The sequence below is a fragment of the Nipponia nippon genome, unplaced genomic scaffold (genome assembly GCF_047370975.1).
Source record: "Nipponia nippon isolate SJK-2023a ecotype South Korea unplaced genomic scaffold, ASM4737097v1 scaffold_32, whole genome shotgun sequence".
Lineage (NCBI taxonomy): Eukaryota > Metazoa > Chordata > Aves > Pelecaniformes > Threskiornithidae > Nipponia > Nipponia nippon.
Genome location: NW_028262350.1, coordinates 3,197,271 through 3,211,623, shown reverse-complemented (window position 1 = coordinate 3,211,623; position 14,353 = coordinate 3,197,271). Strand labels below are relative to the sequence as shown.

The 14,353-nt window shown below is 44.4% G+C and overlaps 1 protein-coding gene across 5 annotated transcripts in view; it reads left to right on the top strand.

Annotated features, from left to right (window-relative positions):
• SKAP1 (src kinase associated phosphoprotein 1) overlaps positions 1 to 14,353 on the top strand; it is a 158,295-nt gene that overhangs the window by 10,299 nt on the left and 133,643 nt on the right. Inside the window, exon 3 of one of the 5 annotated variants that reach the window (XM_087770105.1) lies at positions 7,088 to 7,113. The exons of the other annotated variants lie outside the window; for them this stretch is intronic. Coding sequence (XP_087626231.1) covers positions 7,088 to 7,113 — 26 coding nt within the window. The remainder of the gene's footprint in view (positions 1 to 7,087; positions 7,114 to 14,353) is intronic. 5 annotated transcript variants of the gene reach the window in all.

Genomic DNA, 14,353 nt, shown 5'->3' with positions numbered 1-14,353 from the left:
TACGCCCACTAGGAAATCCAAAATAGACACTGAAACTCTACCTTTAATTTGCTCCGCTGTGACTAAAACACAGACGTGAACCTGAGGCCCAATCCTGCTACCCATAACTAATACACGGGACCATTTTTCAACATTCGTACCAGCAGCAGGAGCTCTGGTGTAGACCAGGCTCTTCACCTCTGGATAACAAGCCCCGAAACCTCATTTTACCGCCTCGTTGTCTAATCCTTCTTAAAGTTTATGGCAATATTCCCAACGCTGCTACTGTGCTATCAGTAAGCAAAAGCCTGCACGTGGTCTTTTAACTCTGTGATGAAACTTCTCCCATATCAGACATCTCCAGGTGATGTCCTGGCCTGCTAAAGAGAGCCTGCAGAAGCCAAGGTCTTCCTGGGCCTCCATGGTCACCGTAGTGCCATGCTGGTATTCGTGTGCAGTGTCACAAATGCAAGAGTGCTGTGTCTGGCAGCATTTTTGGACAGCAAACGTGTGCTCCCTGCCTGGTCGAGTGATTTAGGTCTCTAATGTAAAGTCTGGGATGAGGTTTAAATGCCTAACTGTGTAGTGAAACGCCATAGCTGTCCTGCGTCTTCAACAGAGGCTGGGCTCTGCCACCGTGAGCCTTGCTTGTAACACTGAGCTTCAGAAAAAGAAATACAGCCTCTGAGCTTAGAAATTGCTCACCTTTGGCACAGAGGTGCGGAATACAGAGGGGGTCCGAGATGCTCCTAGTGCCTGGGTATATCTTTTCATACTCTGTTGCAGTCTGACCTGAAGAAATACTTCTTTTTGGGGAGCAAACTTGGGTAACACCATCACCTAGGTGCTGCTGGGTGCTTTGCCACGTCTGGCCCCGACAGTGTTACTGTCAATAAGAAATCCTGCGCTTGCTGCTGGAGCTGAAACAGGATGGTTTGACCCCAAATGGAAGCGTAAGGGTAAAGGCAACCCAGCGTGACTGCCTCTGGTTTGGGCGCCCTTGGGGCTGTCCTACAAATCTCAGTAAGCTGTTGTAGCATGTGGTTCCTGCACGCTGTCACAAACCAATAAGCTACTGGTTTTATTGGTTTATGGGTGTAGCTGAACTGTAAATACCTCAACACCAGGGGCACTTTGCCTAATTACTGGGTTGAACTTGGTCCTTTCTGTGGCAAGGTATTACAGTAGGACTGGAAAAGATTCACTAATGGAAATACATCCAAAATTTTGTCTAAGGCAGTGTGTTTGGTCTGTTTTAATAAACTTCTAACCGTATTAACTACATCCATTACTTCAATTTTCAACCTTATTTTAAAGTTTTAAGATTGAAATTAAAGAAAATGCAATTTCAGGGTAATTTTGCTTCATTAGTGTAAATGCACTGCCTGTAATTCCTACCAATATTAAACTCATTATGCTGAATAACGTGTGATACCAAGATAAAAAGGAATTTAAGAATGTGACCTGATGGGCAGATAATTGAGCTCAGCACATTAATGCCAGGGCTGGACTATAGCCCCACCACATTGTCCTTAATTAGGCAAAGTGCTGTTCTCCTCCTTCATGTTCTTCAGAGAGCTGAAATTTATTTGCTCAGCAAGGAAACGATCTTGCTGAGCAGGATTTCATTCGCGCTTACTTTGGCCATTAAATACAGATTTGTTCTGCAAAAAAATAAAAGCAAGTCCCTGTCACTTCAGAAGTACTTAGCAGTTTTGGGATTTGCATTTTTCTATCCTAAACCTGAGCTCTTCGAGTTGGTTTTTCCTTCGTGCAGGGGCGCGCTGGCTTGGGGACACGTAAGCGTGCGCTGCACCAGCTGGTGTTAATGGAGATCTAAAGCCTCTCACCACCCTGCACCAGTACATCTGGGCCTGGGTGTGTGTGAGCACAGGCATTCCTTTCGTTTTCAACAGTCAAGTTTAATACTGACCGCGGTGATTATTTCTTTTTAAAGTCTGGTAAAGTTTCTGTTAGGATGTTCCCAATTTATTCTGTAATCTTGGTAGGGGATTTTTTTTTTTTCCTTCTTTTGGGGAGTGCTGAGGAAGGATTTCTCCTGTGTTAATACATGGCGTGGCAGGGGCACAAATTCAATTCAGCTGTTATCATATTCTACCTGCTTTTATACCTGGGGTGAATGTGGCCATTCACTCTGCCAGTAATGCAGTTTGGTGCCTTCTGGGTTAGACTCGTTTCAGTAATTTGCATCATTTTCCATTCCAGCTGATAAAATTACCCCTGTTTCCCCATCCATTTCCTTGTGAATGCATTGTTAATCTGAAACCTGAGGACTGTAAATGATTGAAATTGTGTAACCAGAGTCTTTGCATAGCTGCTGCTGCTGCTTCTGTAACATTTAACAGAGAAATGCATTTGAAGCGGTTTGTAACCGACTTTGCTAATGGTGAGCTCCTCAATCCCATTTTCATCTTTTTTTTTCTGCTTGAAATCTTGTACAGCATTGATTTTTAAAAATTTTTTGCAAACATTAAAAACCAATGAATGCTGCACACCAAACAAATTAGGCTGTCTTGAAATATCTAATTTAATAACATCTGTGGTGATATTAGTGTTCTTAATTGGACAGGAAAATACAGGAAATTTGATTGAAACCTGACTTTATTTTATGGTTCCTGCTGAAATTGAGTCTGAGAGGAAAGTGGGGTTTAGACTCTTACGGACTTTAGAGCTGCAAAGAGACCATTATAACCATCAAGTTTGACCCCCTGCATAATACAAACCGTAAGATTTCAGACAGCGTTTTTTGCTTCTAGCCCCAAATGGATCTGGTTTGACTCCTTCAGCTCTGGGATTTGCTGCAAGCGGTGGATGCTGGTCAGCAAACTCGGGCTGTGGATGGGAGGAGGGAGTGTGTTACTTGTGTATTTTACTGGATTTCTGTGCATTGGTGGGATTTGTGACCCCCCCATGCACCAGAGGCCTGGGGTAGATCTGCTGCTTGAGTTTTGTGTAGAGGTTGGAAATGGAGGCATAAAACCAAATTATCTTGGTGCTCCAAGGAAACACCAGTCCTGTGCTCATACCGAAGGGCAAATCTAGACCTAACGTGGCAGGAATAATACTGCCCCGGGGGGAAATTTCATCCTTGCGTATTCCAGGGCTTGATCTGCCTTTCCGTTTGGAACGCGAAGGGATATTTCTGGGCTTCCCTGCTCTAAACACTGCTGCTGAGCCGGTAGGAGTGTTGAAGTAACTTCTTGCTGGTAGTCATGCGTCTGCAAGGAATGGAGTCCTGCTTGCTTGGGCCTGGAAGCATCACTGCCCTCGGGTGACTGCTTTTGAGTAAAAGAGCTATGAAAAGCAAACTCTACTTTGTTGAAAGTGAATCCATCATACAGGGCGGCTAGGAAGGGGAGGATTTGGAGAACTTATTTTCAACCCTCACAAGTGTCTGTCTGATGCTCTTGGGGTTGCTTCCAATCTTGCTTTTGTTATAAACCAGTGCAAGGATAAGATCTGTCATCAAGGTCTTGATGTGTCCTGGAAGCATCTTTCACTCCTGAAGACCAAGTCCTGGCTCTGTGGGAGGCAGCAGAAGGCTCTGGTCCATACAGACCAGCCGCTGAGAAATGTTAGTTCTGGCTCAAGACCCGTTCTTGTTGGGAATGACGCTTTCTGGCAAACCCGGCTGCTCTGTGACTCAATTTCCCTTTCCAATGTGACAACAGCATTTTCTTCTACTCTTTCCCATGACAATTCACCCTTTGAGGTCTGTTTACACAGTCGAGTTGCAATTTTGATTGGGTCCAGTTGGAGCCACTGCTACTAGGAGGCTGATGAATTAGAACTGGGATCTGTATGTTTTCCAGGAGCAAAGAACATAAACACTTCCAGAAAAGCGAGCCCCTCTGATGTTTGCTTGTCGAGTGTGTAACCTCAAAGGCTATATGATCATGAGAAACAGTTTGTGTTTTCAGCAGAACAAATCTGACTTCTTCCTGTCTGGCCCGAAATACGCACCGATGAGGTGAGAGGGGTGGGTGGTTTGTTGGGAACCACGTGGGGGAAATACTTATAGAATGTCTTTTGTTAAAGTATTGGCAGTGCAACACTCATTCTTTGGCTTTGTAATGGAAATCAGATATTTTTGGGTTAGTTCCTCGCTTTTACATATTGCATCAAAATTCTCAGTAGATTCCTTTGTGAGCTCGGTTTGCTGAAGCTAGTTAATCATTTGACAAGAGTTTTCCCCCCATCTCCCTCCACTTTCTTAAGGTCTGATGTAAATTGGACCTTCCTGTTCGGCTGAAAACTTGTTGCTCTGCTTTGCCTTAACTGGTTCTCTTCTTGGGGGTTTCCACCCACCGCTGGTGGGTAGGAGCTTTTTTAATAAAGTGCTTAAAAGGAACAGTTAAGACATGACCAAATATATCGCCTATTCCCAAACTTTCTGGTTAAGAAAATGACCGAGAAGCTTTTGCTCTTGGTGTTTGTGAGATCTAAAATTTGCTGATTAAGGATGAAAATGTCAAACCTGACCCCAAGGCACGTACCCTCCAAAATAAAGATGCTGTTGAATAAGGATTAGGCCTCTGGTTTCTAACTTATACTCCCTGGCTCAAGCGGGGATGTGTATGGAGCAATTACAATTTTTTAAAAATTATTTGCTGCGAGAAGTTATTGGACTATAACTTTCAGGGTAAACCTCCTGCAAAGCTGAAGAGCGAAGCATTGTATAGCTGCCCGTTACCCACGGACAGGGCATGTTAAAGGCGTAACACGCTTGTCGGTCAGTGCTGTCTTAATTGGGAACAAAAATCAGAATTAGCCTCGAGCTCTGTACTTTGGAGAATGGCCCAAGATGACTAGCCTCCTTCTGCTAGCCACGTTCCTCCTCTTCCTCTGCTGCACAGAAACAGGCTTTGTTCTCAGTCTATAAGCATGCACGTGACTTATGGCTATAGAGGTGTTTGAACTAGCCCTATTTGCTACCTAGGCTGTTGCAGCAAAACGGGTGTTTTGTCCAAATAACTGCATTTCTTGGGTAATGCAGGAACAAAAAAGAATATTCTGGCCACCTCTGAGAATACAACTGGCTGAGTAGCTAAGGGTGACGTTACCTGCAGGCAGGGTCATCCTTCCCCCCACCCTCTCTTAGCCACGTACCAAACGTGGGGGGAAAGAAAGAAATCTGGTAAGTGAACATACTGAAAATACTGTGGCATCGTATGTGGGTGCCTTCTAAGCTCTCAAGATAAGTAATTTATTCAAGATTTTCATGCAGTCAGTGGCAGATAAAGGAATTAGATCATTACTCTTTCATCTTCCATAAGAACAAGACCATCTTCCCCCCCACTCCCGATTAAATTTTAAACTAACTTTCATTCTCTGCTAAAGCCTTTCCAGAGTGAAAATGATCAAAGCATGAGATTAAAGACACATCCTGATCTGATGAGATTAGAATTTTTGACTGTTTCCTTATGCTAAAAAAAAAAAAAAAAAGAAAAAGCAAAGCATCTTTTTGGTATTCTCCCCCGCCCCTTAAATTTGATCAGAGTGAAGCTAACATGGGCTTGCTGGTCCAGTAGGAAATGGAACTCAATTCTACATTTTTTTTAAACCATTTTACTGTATTAAAAATGACAGAGGTTAGAAACAAAGCTCTTATACTTTTATTGAACTGGAATTAGAAGTGACAGAAAATCATTTTGGTCCTAGTGCAGTAAATGTTATCACTAAAACATGTTCAGGGGAGATTAGGACAGTCTCTCAAGCACAAGAGACAAAAGTTCACAAAACAAGAAGTGATTTTGCTGTCCTTGTCTCGCAGTCGTCGTCTGTTCAGGAGACAAAAGTATTTCAACTCTCAGGGATGCTGGACGTGGGGAGTCAGGGGAGCGCAGGTACCTCCTCTCACAGGGCAGAGGTTGGGCCCAGGGAGGGGAGATTTCTCAAATCAAATGTTGAATAATGTCTGAATTCTCAAAGCAAATATTGAGTAAGAGTTAATGCTGGTTGGAAACAAAAGGATGGAGCTGCTCTGATGGTTCCCCTGACCTTGGGCAGGTGGTGTCCCTTCCCTGGGCCTCAGAGATAAGATATAGCTGCCATAGGGTGGATAGGAAAGAGCTCGTTGTAAAAATGGGGGACCACTGCCAAGAGCATCCCGGGGCCCAGTGAAATTTGCAGCCCTTTCTTGCTATAAGGCACAGTGGTGGGGCTCTTTCCGATGTCGTACAGCTGTTATTTATCACCCAGCCCAATCTCCCAGGAAAGTTTCTTCTATCTGTGCACATTTTTTATTTTTTTTGTCCAAAGCAAACAAGTCAAAGAAATATTATGCCCTTAATCAGAATTCTGTTGTTGTTTTCTAATTAATCTGTGTCAGTAGCTTGAATGTTTGTGTTAAATCATTTTCTTCATGAAAGCTTTTAATGAGGAAACAAATTGATTGGATTTTTACATACTGGATTCTTGCCACTAATGCCTATAGACCAACCCTTTGTTACACATCTTGCCTGTGAATGGGTCACTTTGTGGTTTTTCCCCAATCCTTGATCCATTTCCAAAACTCGCCAGTGCTGTTCCCTTATTAAAATGATTCAGATGTCAACCCAAGATGCGCTCAAAGTGTGAGAGATGAAGAAATTATGGAGGATTTTTTTTTTTTTGGCGTGGGCAGCGTGCGTACTGCCCTCCGCGATGCTGCTGCTGTAAGGGAAGGTGTGAGATGAGGTTAAGAAAAGAGTCATAGAATAGAGTCACAGAATAGTTTAGCTTGGAAGGGACCTTTCGAGGTCTTTAATTGAGGCTGCAAAGCAAAAGGTCATGTAAACCTTTGTGTTTGGAGAAAGAGACCTGTTCTAATGGAAGGAAGTTGGGAGCCTTTGAAACTTTTCAAGAGGAGGAGGTGTGAAGCAGGTTCCTTGGGTAGCAGAGGATGTCGCAGGGGCCAGCTAGCATCCGTAGGACTCACAATTCCTCTTGAAGCTTCTTCACAAAATGTGTGTTGACCTTTCACTGGGCTCCCAGCAGCACTTCTGGCATAATTCTCCCATCTGTTACTTATTCATCAGGCTGGAACAAATCATTAAGAAAATAATGTATGCTTACATCCTTTTTTTTTTTTTTTTGGGTCTTTTAGGTACTACTTGGAATTTCTGCCCCGAGGTGAGTACGAGCCAGGGGAAGGAGGGGTGAGTTCTCACTGTTACGAGCTTGGGGAGTAGGGACGGGCTGGACGTGCGTGGTGTTTTCTATGCAGAGTCAACAAGGAGAAGAGCCTAAACTGAATATATTGCTGTGTGTGGCAGTTCTTAGGGGTGGGAAGGGGCAAAGCTGTAGTGAGGGCTATAGCAGAAGTTGGGGTTAGTATTCTTTCTGGGCAGCAGAAGTCCATTTCTCCTTACCCTTGAGAGCAAATAATACAAAACTGTGCGGTGCTGACATAAATGTATGGTCTTGGACAAGCACAGGAAATTTTTCTGCAAAACTTCTGTCTCTAGAAAAGGCTTGAAGTTCAGAAAGGGCAGTGTATTCCCATGGGCCACTGACGGGAGCAAAGACTGTTGGGTAACCTTCCGCAAGTTTCCTCCAGCCTCCTTGCTTCATGTTAACCCGAACTTGAAACTGAATCAACCTCCAGGTGTAGACAAATGGTCAGGCTGTAAATTTTTCAGGACCGTGACCATCTCTTGTTATGTCTGTTAACAAGCTGGGAGATTCTGATTGTGACTTTGATCTCCGTTTCCGCAATAATGTGGGTGATGATTTAAACTTTCCAGGGTGCCTGCAGGTCACAAGCTGTGTCAGTGGGTACTTCTGCGTATGCGGGGCAATTGATGGATACGTAGTTGCTCAGAGCTGACCTGGAGCTCCTTTGGCTCCGTTATCGGATCGGTGGAGCTCAGCTCTGATTCCTGATTTGGAGCACTGGGTACAGCCAAGGCGTGTGGTTCGGTGGGTTCATCCTTTTTCCTTAAATAATGGTTGTGATACGTGAGCACAGACAGAAGGATCTGCCAGTGTTGAAACAAGATGGGAGCTGGGGCTGTAATAAAAATCCTTGCGAGTGTTCCAACTCAGCTAATCCTTCATTTACTCCAGGAATAAATTCCAGTATGTTACCTCCTCGATCAGGGCCCACTTCCAGCACATCCTGTCTGTCTGGCAGCACAGAAATGTCAGAAATGCAGCAGCGTTGCAATTCCCACTAGAACAGTGTTATCACATTTTAATATGAGCCTCGGTGCAGCCTCGGTGCTTCTAATTGCTTTCAAACCATTGTTTTCATGCGTTTGGTTGATGAACCCAGCATCTGGCATCATTTGAGAAAGTACAACAGACAGCTGTGTTCAAAATTAAAAAAAAAAAGAGTGAGAGAGGATTAGAACACATAAAAGGGCTCAAAATTAGATTTTTTTTTTTAATTTTGAAAGTTCATACAATTTAAAGGGTGGAGGAGGGATGCTTTTGTTCTTTTGAAATATTTTTCATTCTTTTATAGAGTTGGAAGCCTAAGTAATATTAGGAAGACAGGTTTGTAGAACTGTGTATGGATTTGTAAATGCAGTGCCTGGCTTGCTTTAATGCCTGCTAGGAATTACTGTACAAGTGTTTGGGTCTTCAGGTATGTAGAGATCTCCAAATGTGTCCCTATGTCATCTGAAACTAATAATACTCTGAAAAAATGTAATAAGGAATTGGGAGCATACAGTTTGGGAGTTGAAACATGGGCTGGGACATCACCCTGAGAGCATCAGCTCCAGACTGCGATACCTTGCTGGGGGAAGGAAAAGTGATGATGAGCACTTGGTGCATGCTGAATGGAAAGGGCCCAGAGAACTACAATGTGGGGCTTGGTTTTAAAGAAGAAAAAAAAAAAAAAATCCCATGTGGCTGGCCATACCGGTAAGAGGACTGCAAAAAACCAGGCATGATTAGCTGCACTGCCAGTGCATTTAAATAACAGGCTGGTGTGGTGAAGGAAAAGGCTGCTTCTAAGAAGGCCTGGGATTTTCTTTGTATTATCTAGTAAACAGCTTTTCCAAAGGGGTTTAAGCACAACTTGTGACGACATCTGGTAAAGGCAGTTGAGCTCCTTGAACTCGGAGCCATGCTGAAATCCCTCTGAAGACCAAAACCTCAGTGATTCCAGCTATCCCAGCCTGTTGGATTCCAGTATTGGCCGAAATGAATACCATCGGTCTTGCTATCTGCCAGCAAGCATGTATCATCTGTGTATGAAACAGGAGTGTAGGTCTTGTCTTGATGAGTTGGGCAGACCAGTGGAGTTTCAGGACGATGTAACTGAACGGAGCGTCAGACGCAGGATGAGTGGCTGTGCCCAATTCATACGTGCCAAGTGATGTTGCTGGCTGTAGTGCGTAGCTGCAAATTATTTCTGCTTTGTTCCTTAGGTGCTCTTTGAACAGAGCCCCAGGGTGACTCCTGTTTCCTTTTGGAGGAGGGCTGACTGCCGATGTGAAGCATTTTATACACTTAATATATTTTATGTATGCCTGCCCTCGCTGTCTTGCAGCAACCTCCCCTTTGTGGAAAGAGAGCTCAAGAAAGTTGGCAAAGAAAATCTGGAGAGGACCTGGGTCAGTTGTAGCCCTCCCCCGAGTTCCCTTCTGATGTTTCCGTCTCTTCTCGCTATTCAGTGGAGGGGAAATGTTCTGCAACAGCTCTGGTTTAGAAGAAACGAATGGTCTGAGGGAGCAGCGACAGGCCATCCTGGGGTACTGCAAGGGAATCCAGCGTTAAATAGCAGGCGAGGGAAACTGGAGGAAAGAGATGAGTATTTGGGAAGAGAATGGAGGGGCAGGGAGCAATGCAAAAGGAGGGATTAAAGAAGAAAAAGGTGCCTGTGTGGCTAAATGAAAGCCGTGGGTCAGGCTGCAAGTTTGGCTTTGCTGGAATGGGACTTTGCACTAAATTATTGTCCCTGGTGTGTTCCAGCTTCTCCATTCCCAAACCCAAAAGACATGCAAAGATGGGCAAGTGTAAAAAGACAACATGGCCGCTGGTAGAAGTGAAATAGATTACATCATTGATGTCTGTACAGTATTTTGAGATACGCAGACCTTTGGAAATGGAGAAAATGTGGCTCTGCCCTGCCAGCCGAGGGCTCCAGCCCAGAATTGTCCCTGCAGACCCTCCGGTGGGGTCCCTGGGCCTTCCCGCTGGGTGGGTATCCCTGAGCACGGCGTTGCACAGAGGATTCAACGTCCACGTGCTCATTCACACTAAAGCACTCACAGTGGATGCTGTTGTAGGCGATGACTTTTTACTTTATTTGGGGTTGTTTTCTTCAAAATAAACGAATAAAACCAGATTTATTTTCACTGAGCTTATGATAACATTTTTGCTTTCCCATCAAAAATTCATCCCGACCAGTTTTGGCTGAAGTGCTGCGTAAGTATTTTCTGAATAGCAGTGTTCCTCAAAATATTCATAAGTAGTCAAAACATGTGAGATGGTGAGGATCGTTCCCATTTATTAAATGTAGGAAAACTGAGGCTCAAGAAATGTGCTTAAGGTTCCAGAGCACCTAAAGGTGTGTCCAGGAGCTGGGTCCAGATTTACTGCTTCTCTCTGTGCCTTAAGCCCAGAAAATGTCACCTCCCTGAAGCAGGGAGGAATAAACGTGAGGGTATGGCAAGGAGGTAGGGTAAGGGACAAGCCGGGATAAAACATGGCTTAAAAATTGGGAGCCTTCATGTTCCTTAAAAGGATTAAGTAACAGTGTGGAAAGTCTTAGTAGGCCACTTACCTCATAGTATATACTATTACTTAGTTTGGCTCGGATGCCGAGTACTTCATGGGTCGCCAGTTATTCCTGGGGTTGGATGTCGTAGCAGTGCACGAGGTATGTATATACCCAAGGCAGGTGTGTAGTTTTCTTTCATTAACTGGCATTATACAAAGGCCTCAAGTGTTAGATTTATGAAGTAGCTTTTCTATATAAAGCCTCAAATCTATTGAATTGAACTGAAGCGGAGCTGGATGGGAGACGGAACTGTGCATTTCCCTAAACTGCTGCTCCCTGGTATTGCATATTTGGTTCATGTAGTTATGACAAGTACAAGTAGCAAATCATTAACGCAGCAAAAACACCATCTTTACAGTAAAGATCCCCTTTGAAGCTGAGGCAGAGTGTTCCTGAATTAATGGAGTGCATAGTGATTTTACTAAGTTTTATTTATAAAAAACCCTCTTTGCGTTCATGCCAAGAGTCTCCAGCTCAGTGGTAAGCGGGGTTCATACACAGAAACCTTGTCTAGATTTATGATGTGTTTGAAAACGCAAGGGAAAAAATATCGAATTGACAATATTTGTAACATATTGTTAAAATATCTATTCTATCGCCATGCGCGGAATTCCCCTGCTTTATAAACATGAGTGCCAGCTACAACCCTCGAAATGTCATAACACGTAGAGACAAAAAGAAAACAAAAAAACTTTTGTTGGAATGCCTTCTAAAGTCCAAGATGTGTTTGGGTGGTGTGTGGCACAGAGTTAATTAATGAAAAATAAAATATACACAAAGGCATATGTTCTTTAACTTAAAAAAGAAAAGCTTTAATATCAACACTTTTGACAGCTCCCTTTATCAGCGCTGAAGCTTTGCTTCCTGCAGCTCGCAGCGCGCGGTTCTTTGCCTCTGTGTCTGTATTATATTCTGGGCAAACTAATCTGTGTAGAGACAGTGTATTTTGCATTGAAATCCCTCCTGTTTCATAGTTTTGCAAACTCTGAGCAGCTGCACAGCTTTGCTTTTACATGGGCTTATAAATTATTCTGCTACCTAAGGTATTGTGCACAAATTTTGGAGGCAAGTAACGACTATAGGAGAAAACAGAACGCTGTGCTTGGGAAAATGTCATAGGTAGGAGGCGAGCGTCTGTGCTCTGGGAAGGGCTGGATGGAGGTGTATTTGCATTTTTATTTACGTGTATATATAGAAAAAGCAAGAGGTATGCGCAACTTTGAAACTTGCTGTTGCATTTTGAGTGTTCAAACCAGAAACCAATCCCCCTGCCCTTATCACGAAGCTTTAAAATCTTTTAAAAACCTGGGAGTCCGGGCCCGGGGCTGCGAGAGGCCACGCAGCACCCTTCAGCGGGGGAGGACAGGAGAGCTTGGCGGGGCGCTGGGCCGCGCTGACGTCCAGCCTCATCCCACGATGGGGCTGGGACGAAGTCTCTCGGCCCCAACTGCTCCAAGGAGCACCCTTGAATGTGGTTCCGTAGTGGTCAGCAATGGGTTTAGCTGGTTGTAAGCGCATGGTAATTAAGGGGCAGGTGTTTACCCTTGCTTGAAATTCATATTGCTGTAGCACAAGGAAATAAAAAGGCCTTTTCCGCACTTGTTGAAAACGCTAGGTGCTTTTTGGGTGTGTTCATTGCATGAAACGAGGGGAGGAGAAGGGAAAAGCCTCCAAGAATAAACATGTCATTTGATTTAAAACTAATTGCATTTACTGTTATCAATCGTTACTTGGAGCCAGCAAATGAAGAACTTGCAGAATTTATAATAGGATTGAAAGACCAGGTAACAGCAACTAGCAGTTTGGCTGGGTTATTCTGCAGTTAATGTCAAAACTTTCATGACCTTTATTGAGAAGGATTAGGTTAATGAGGAGGGCTTTTTGAACTCTCTTTAAACCAGCCCATTGATTTAAAACTTCTTACAAACTTGAGGGAAGTTTCCTGGTTTGGATTACTAGGTGCTTCTTGGAGATCTCCGCTTCATTAATCAAAGCGGTCAAGTTACTGAGTCACCCATAGGCCTTTGAAACCCAACCGCATTGTAACACCTTGGGGCAGAGCTCGCCCTCTTCGCTCGCATTTAGCGGTGTCCCGTGCTTCCCTCCCCAGGGCCGTTCGGGGCACGCCAGACTCCTAAGAATAAAGCAATGCACCATAAAGAAGGAGGTATAAAAATGTCAGTAAAGATGCTAAATATACAGCAGTTTGGGGAGCCCCAGTAAGGTGAATATTAACAAGTTCTATTGCTCTCACTTTGGTCAGTTAATAAAATACTCTAATTATTAGATTGTCTAAATTGCCTGCTATGCAGCTTTGGAGATAGAGAGCCTTCTCAAATGAACCCTCTGTGTTTTCTGAACTTGTTTGCGTAATAGGAATGTGCTGCAGCTTTCTTTTTATAAAGAAATCTCGGGGGTTAGTGTAATGTGCTTAGATGAACACGCAGCCCGAGCCTTGCTCGGTGCTCATGCAGAACAGAAGAACGTTCAAGAAATTGCCCCCCTGGGGACAGAGCACGCGAGCATTCGCATATACCATCACAGCGGGTAATAGACCCTCCCGCTCCACAAAAATGGGGGGAAAAAAGATGTAAATTCTCTGGTGTGGCCATTAAGATGTTTTGGAGCCCTTAGGAAAAGGAGTGCCCTGTTGTGTACCTCCGAGCCTCCCCGGCGAGCGGGGAAAGCGGTGCCCTCGGCAGGGCTGGGAGTGCGGTGCTGGGTCCCAGCTCCGGGGTCTTCCAAGCCTTCAGCCGGTTCAAAGTGGGAGTTTTGAGTCTCCCTCCCCCCTCTCCCCACAACGACTTCTGCACTGCTTTGGTTTGTAGAGCAGTAACCCCATCCAAATCATCTACAAAGTAGTAATTCTGCCCTTTAGTCAGGCTCCATCCCGAAACACAACTGTAAAATCATCCTTTGCATTATCGTAAATGCCTAATGGGCGCCTTCCCCAGTCCCTAGCGTGCCTATCGCTCTGCTGGGCGCTCCCGGCTTTGCGTTTGCTGTCTGTGCTTGTTTGTTCTTAACAGTGAAAATTGCTGCAGATACGGGCAAGACAGCCTCCTTGTGTCTTGTCATTGGAATATGCTCGCTAAACGCCAGCTCCCTCGTGGGTTGGTTCTGTTTATCCCTTGTTCGCTTGGAAGGGTTTCAGCTAAGAAGATACACTGAACCTACTGCCACCGCAGTGGACATCACTCAAAACGGTTTGGCCTGTAGTCTTCTCTTTGGCACTAATGATGTTGACGTCTTTTTTTTTTTTAGATCCCAGACTGCATTTGCAGAACTGCTTGTTAATTATTGCAGCGTGCAAGCGTGGGGTCTGGCTTCACAGACGCTGTTTTGCTGCGTTCCTAGCAGAGCTGGTGCCTCAGAAGATGAACCAAAGCGCAGATTTGTGATCTTCCTCTGCCTCAGTATCCCCAGCCTTTAAATGCAGGCCGTCTCTCTTCACAGAGGCTCACGAGGAATAATTTATTAGCGGACAGAAGTACAAACTGTTGGTAGCTTTAGGCTGGTTTTGCTCACGTTGGACGGGCTTTGTCTTTCACTGATGTGTTACCGGGTCGTAAAAGAAAGAATAAATCTTGTTTACTTGTTTACATCCCGTGGGAATCTTGTGCTGCGCTGGGTTTC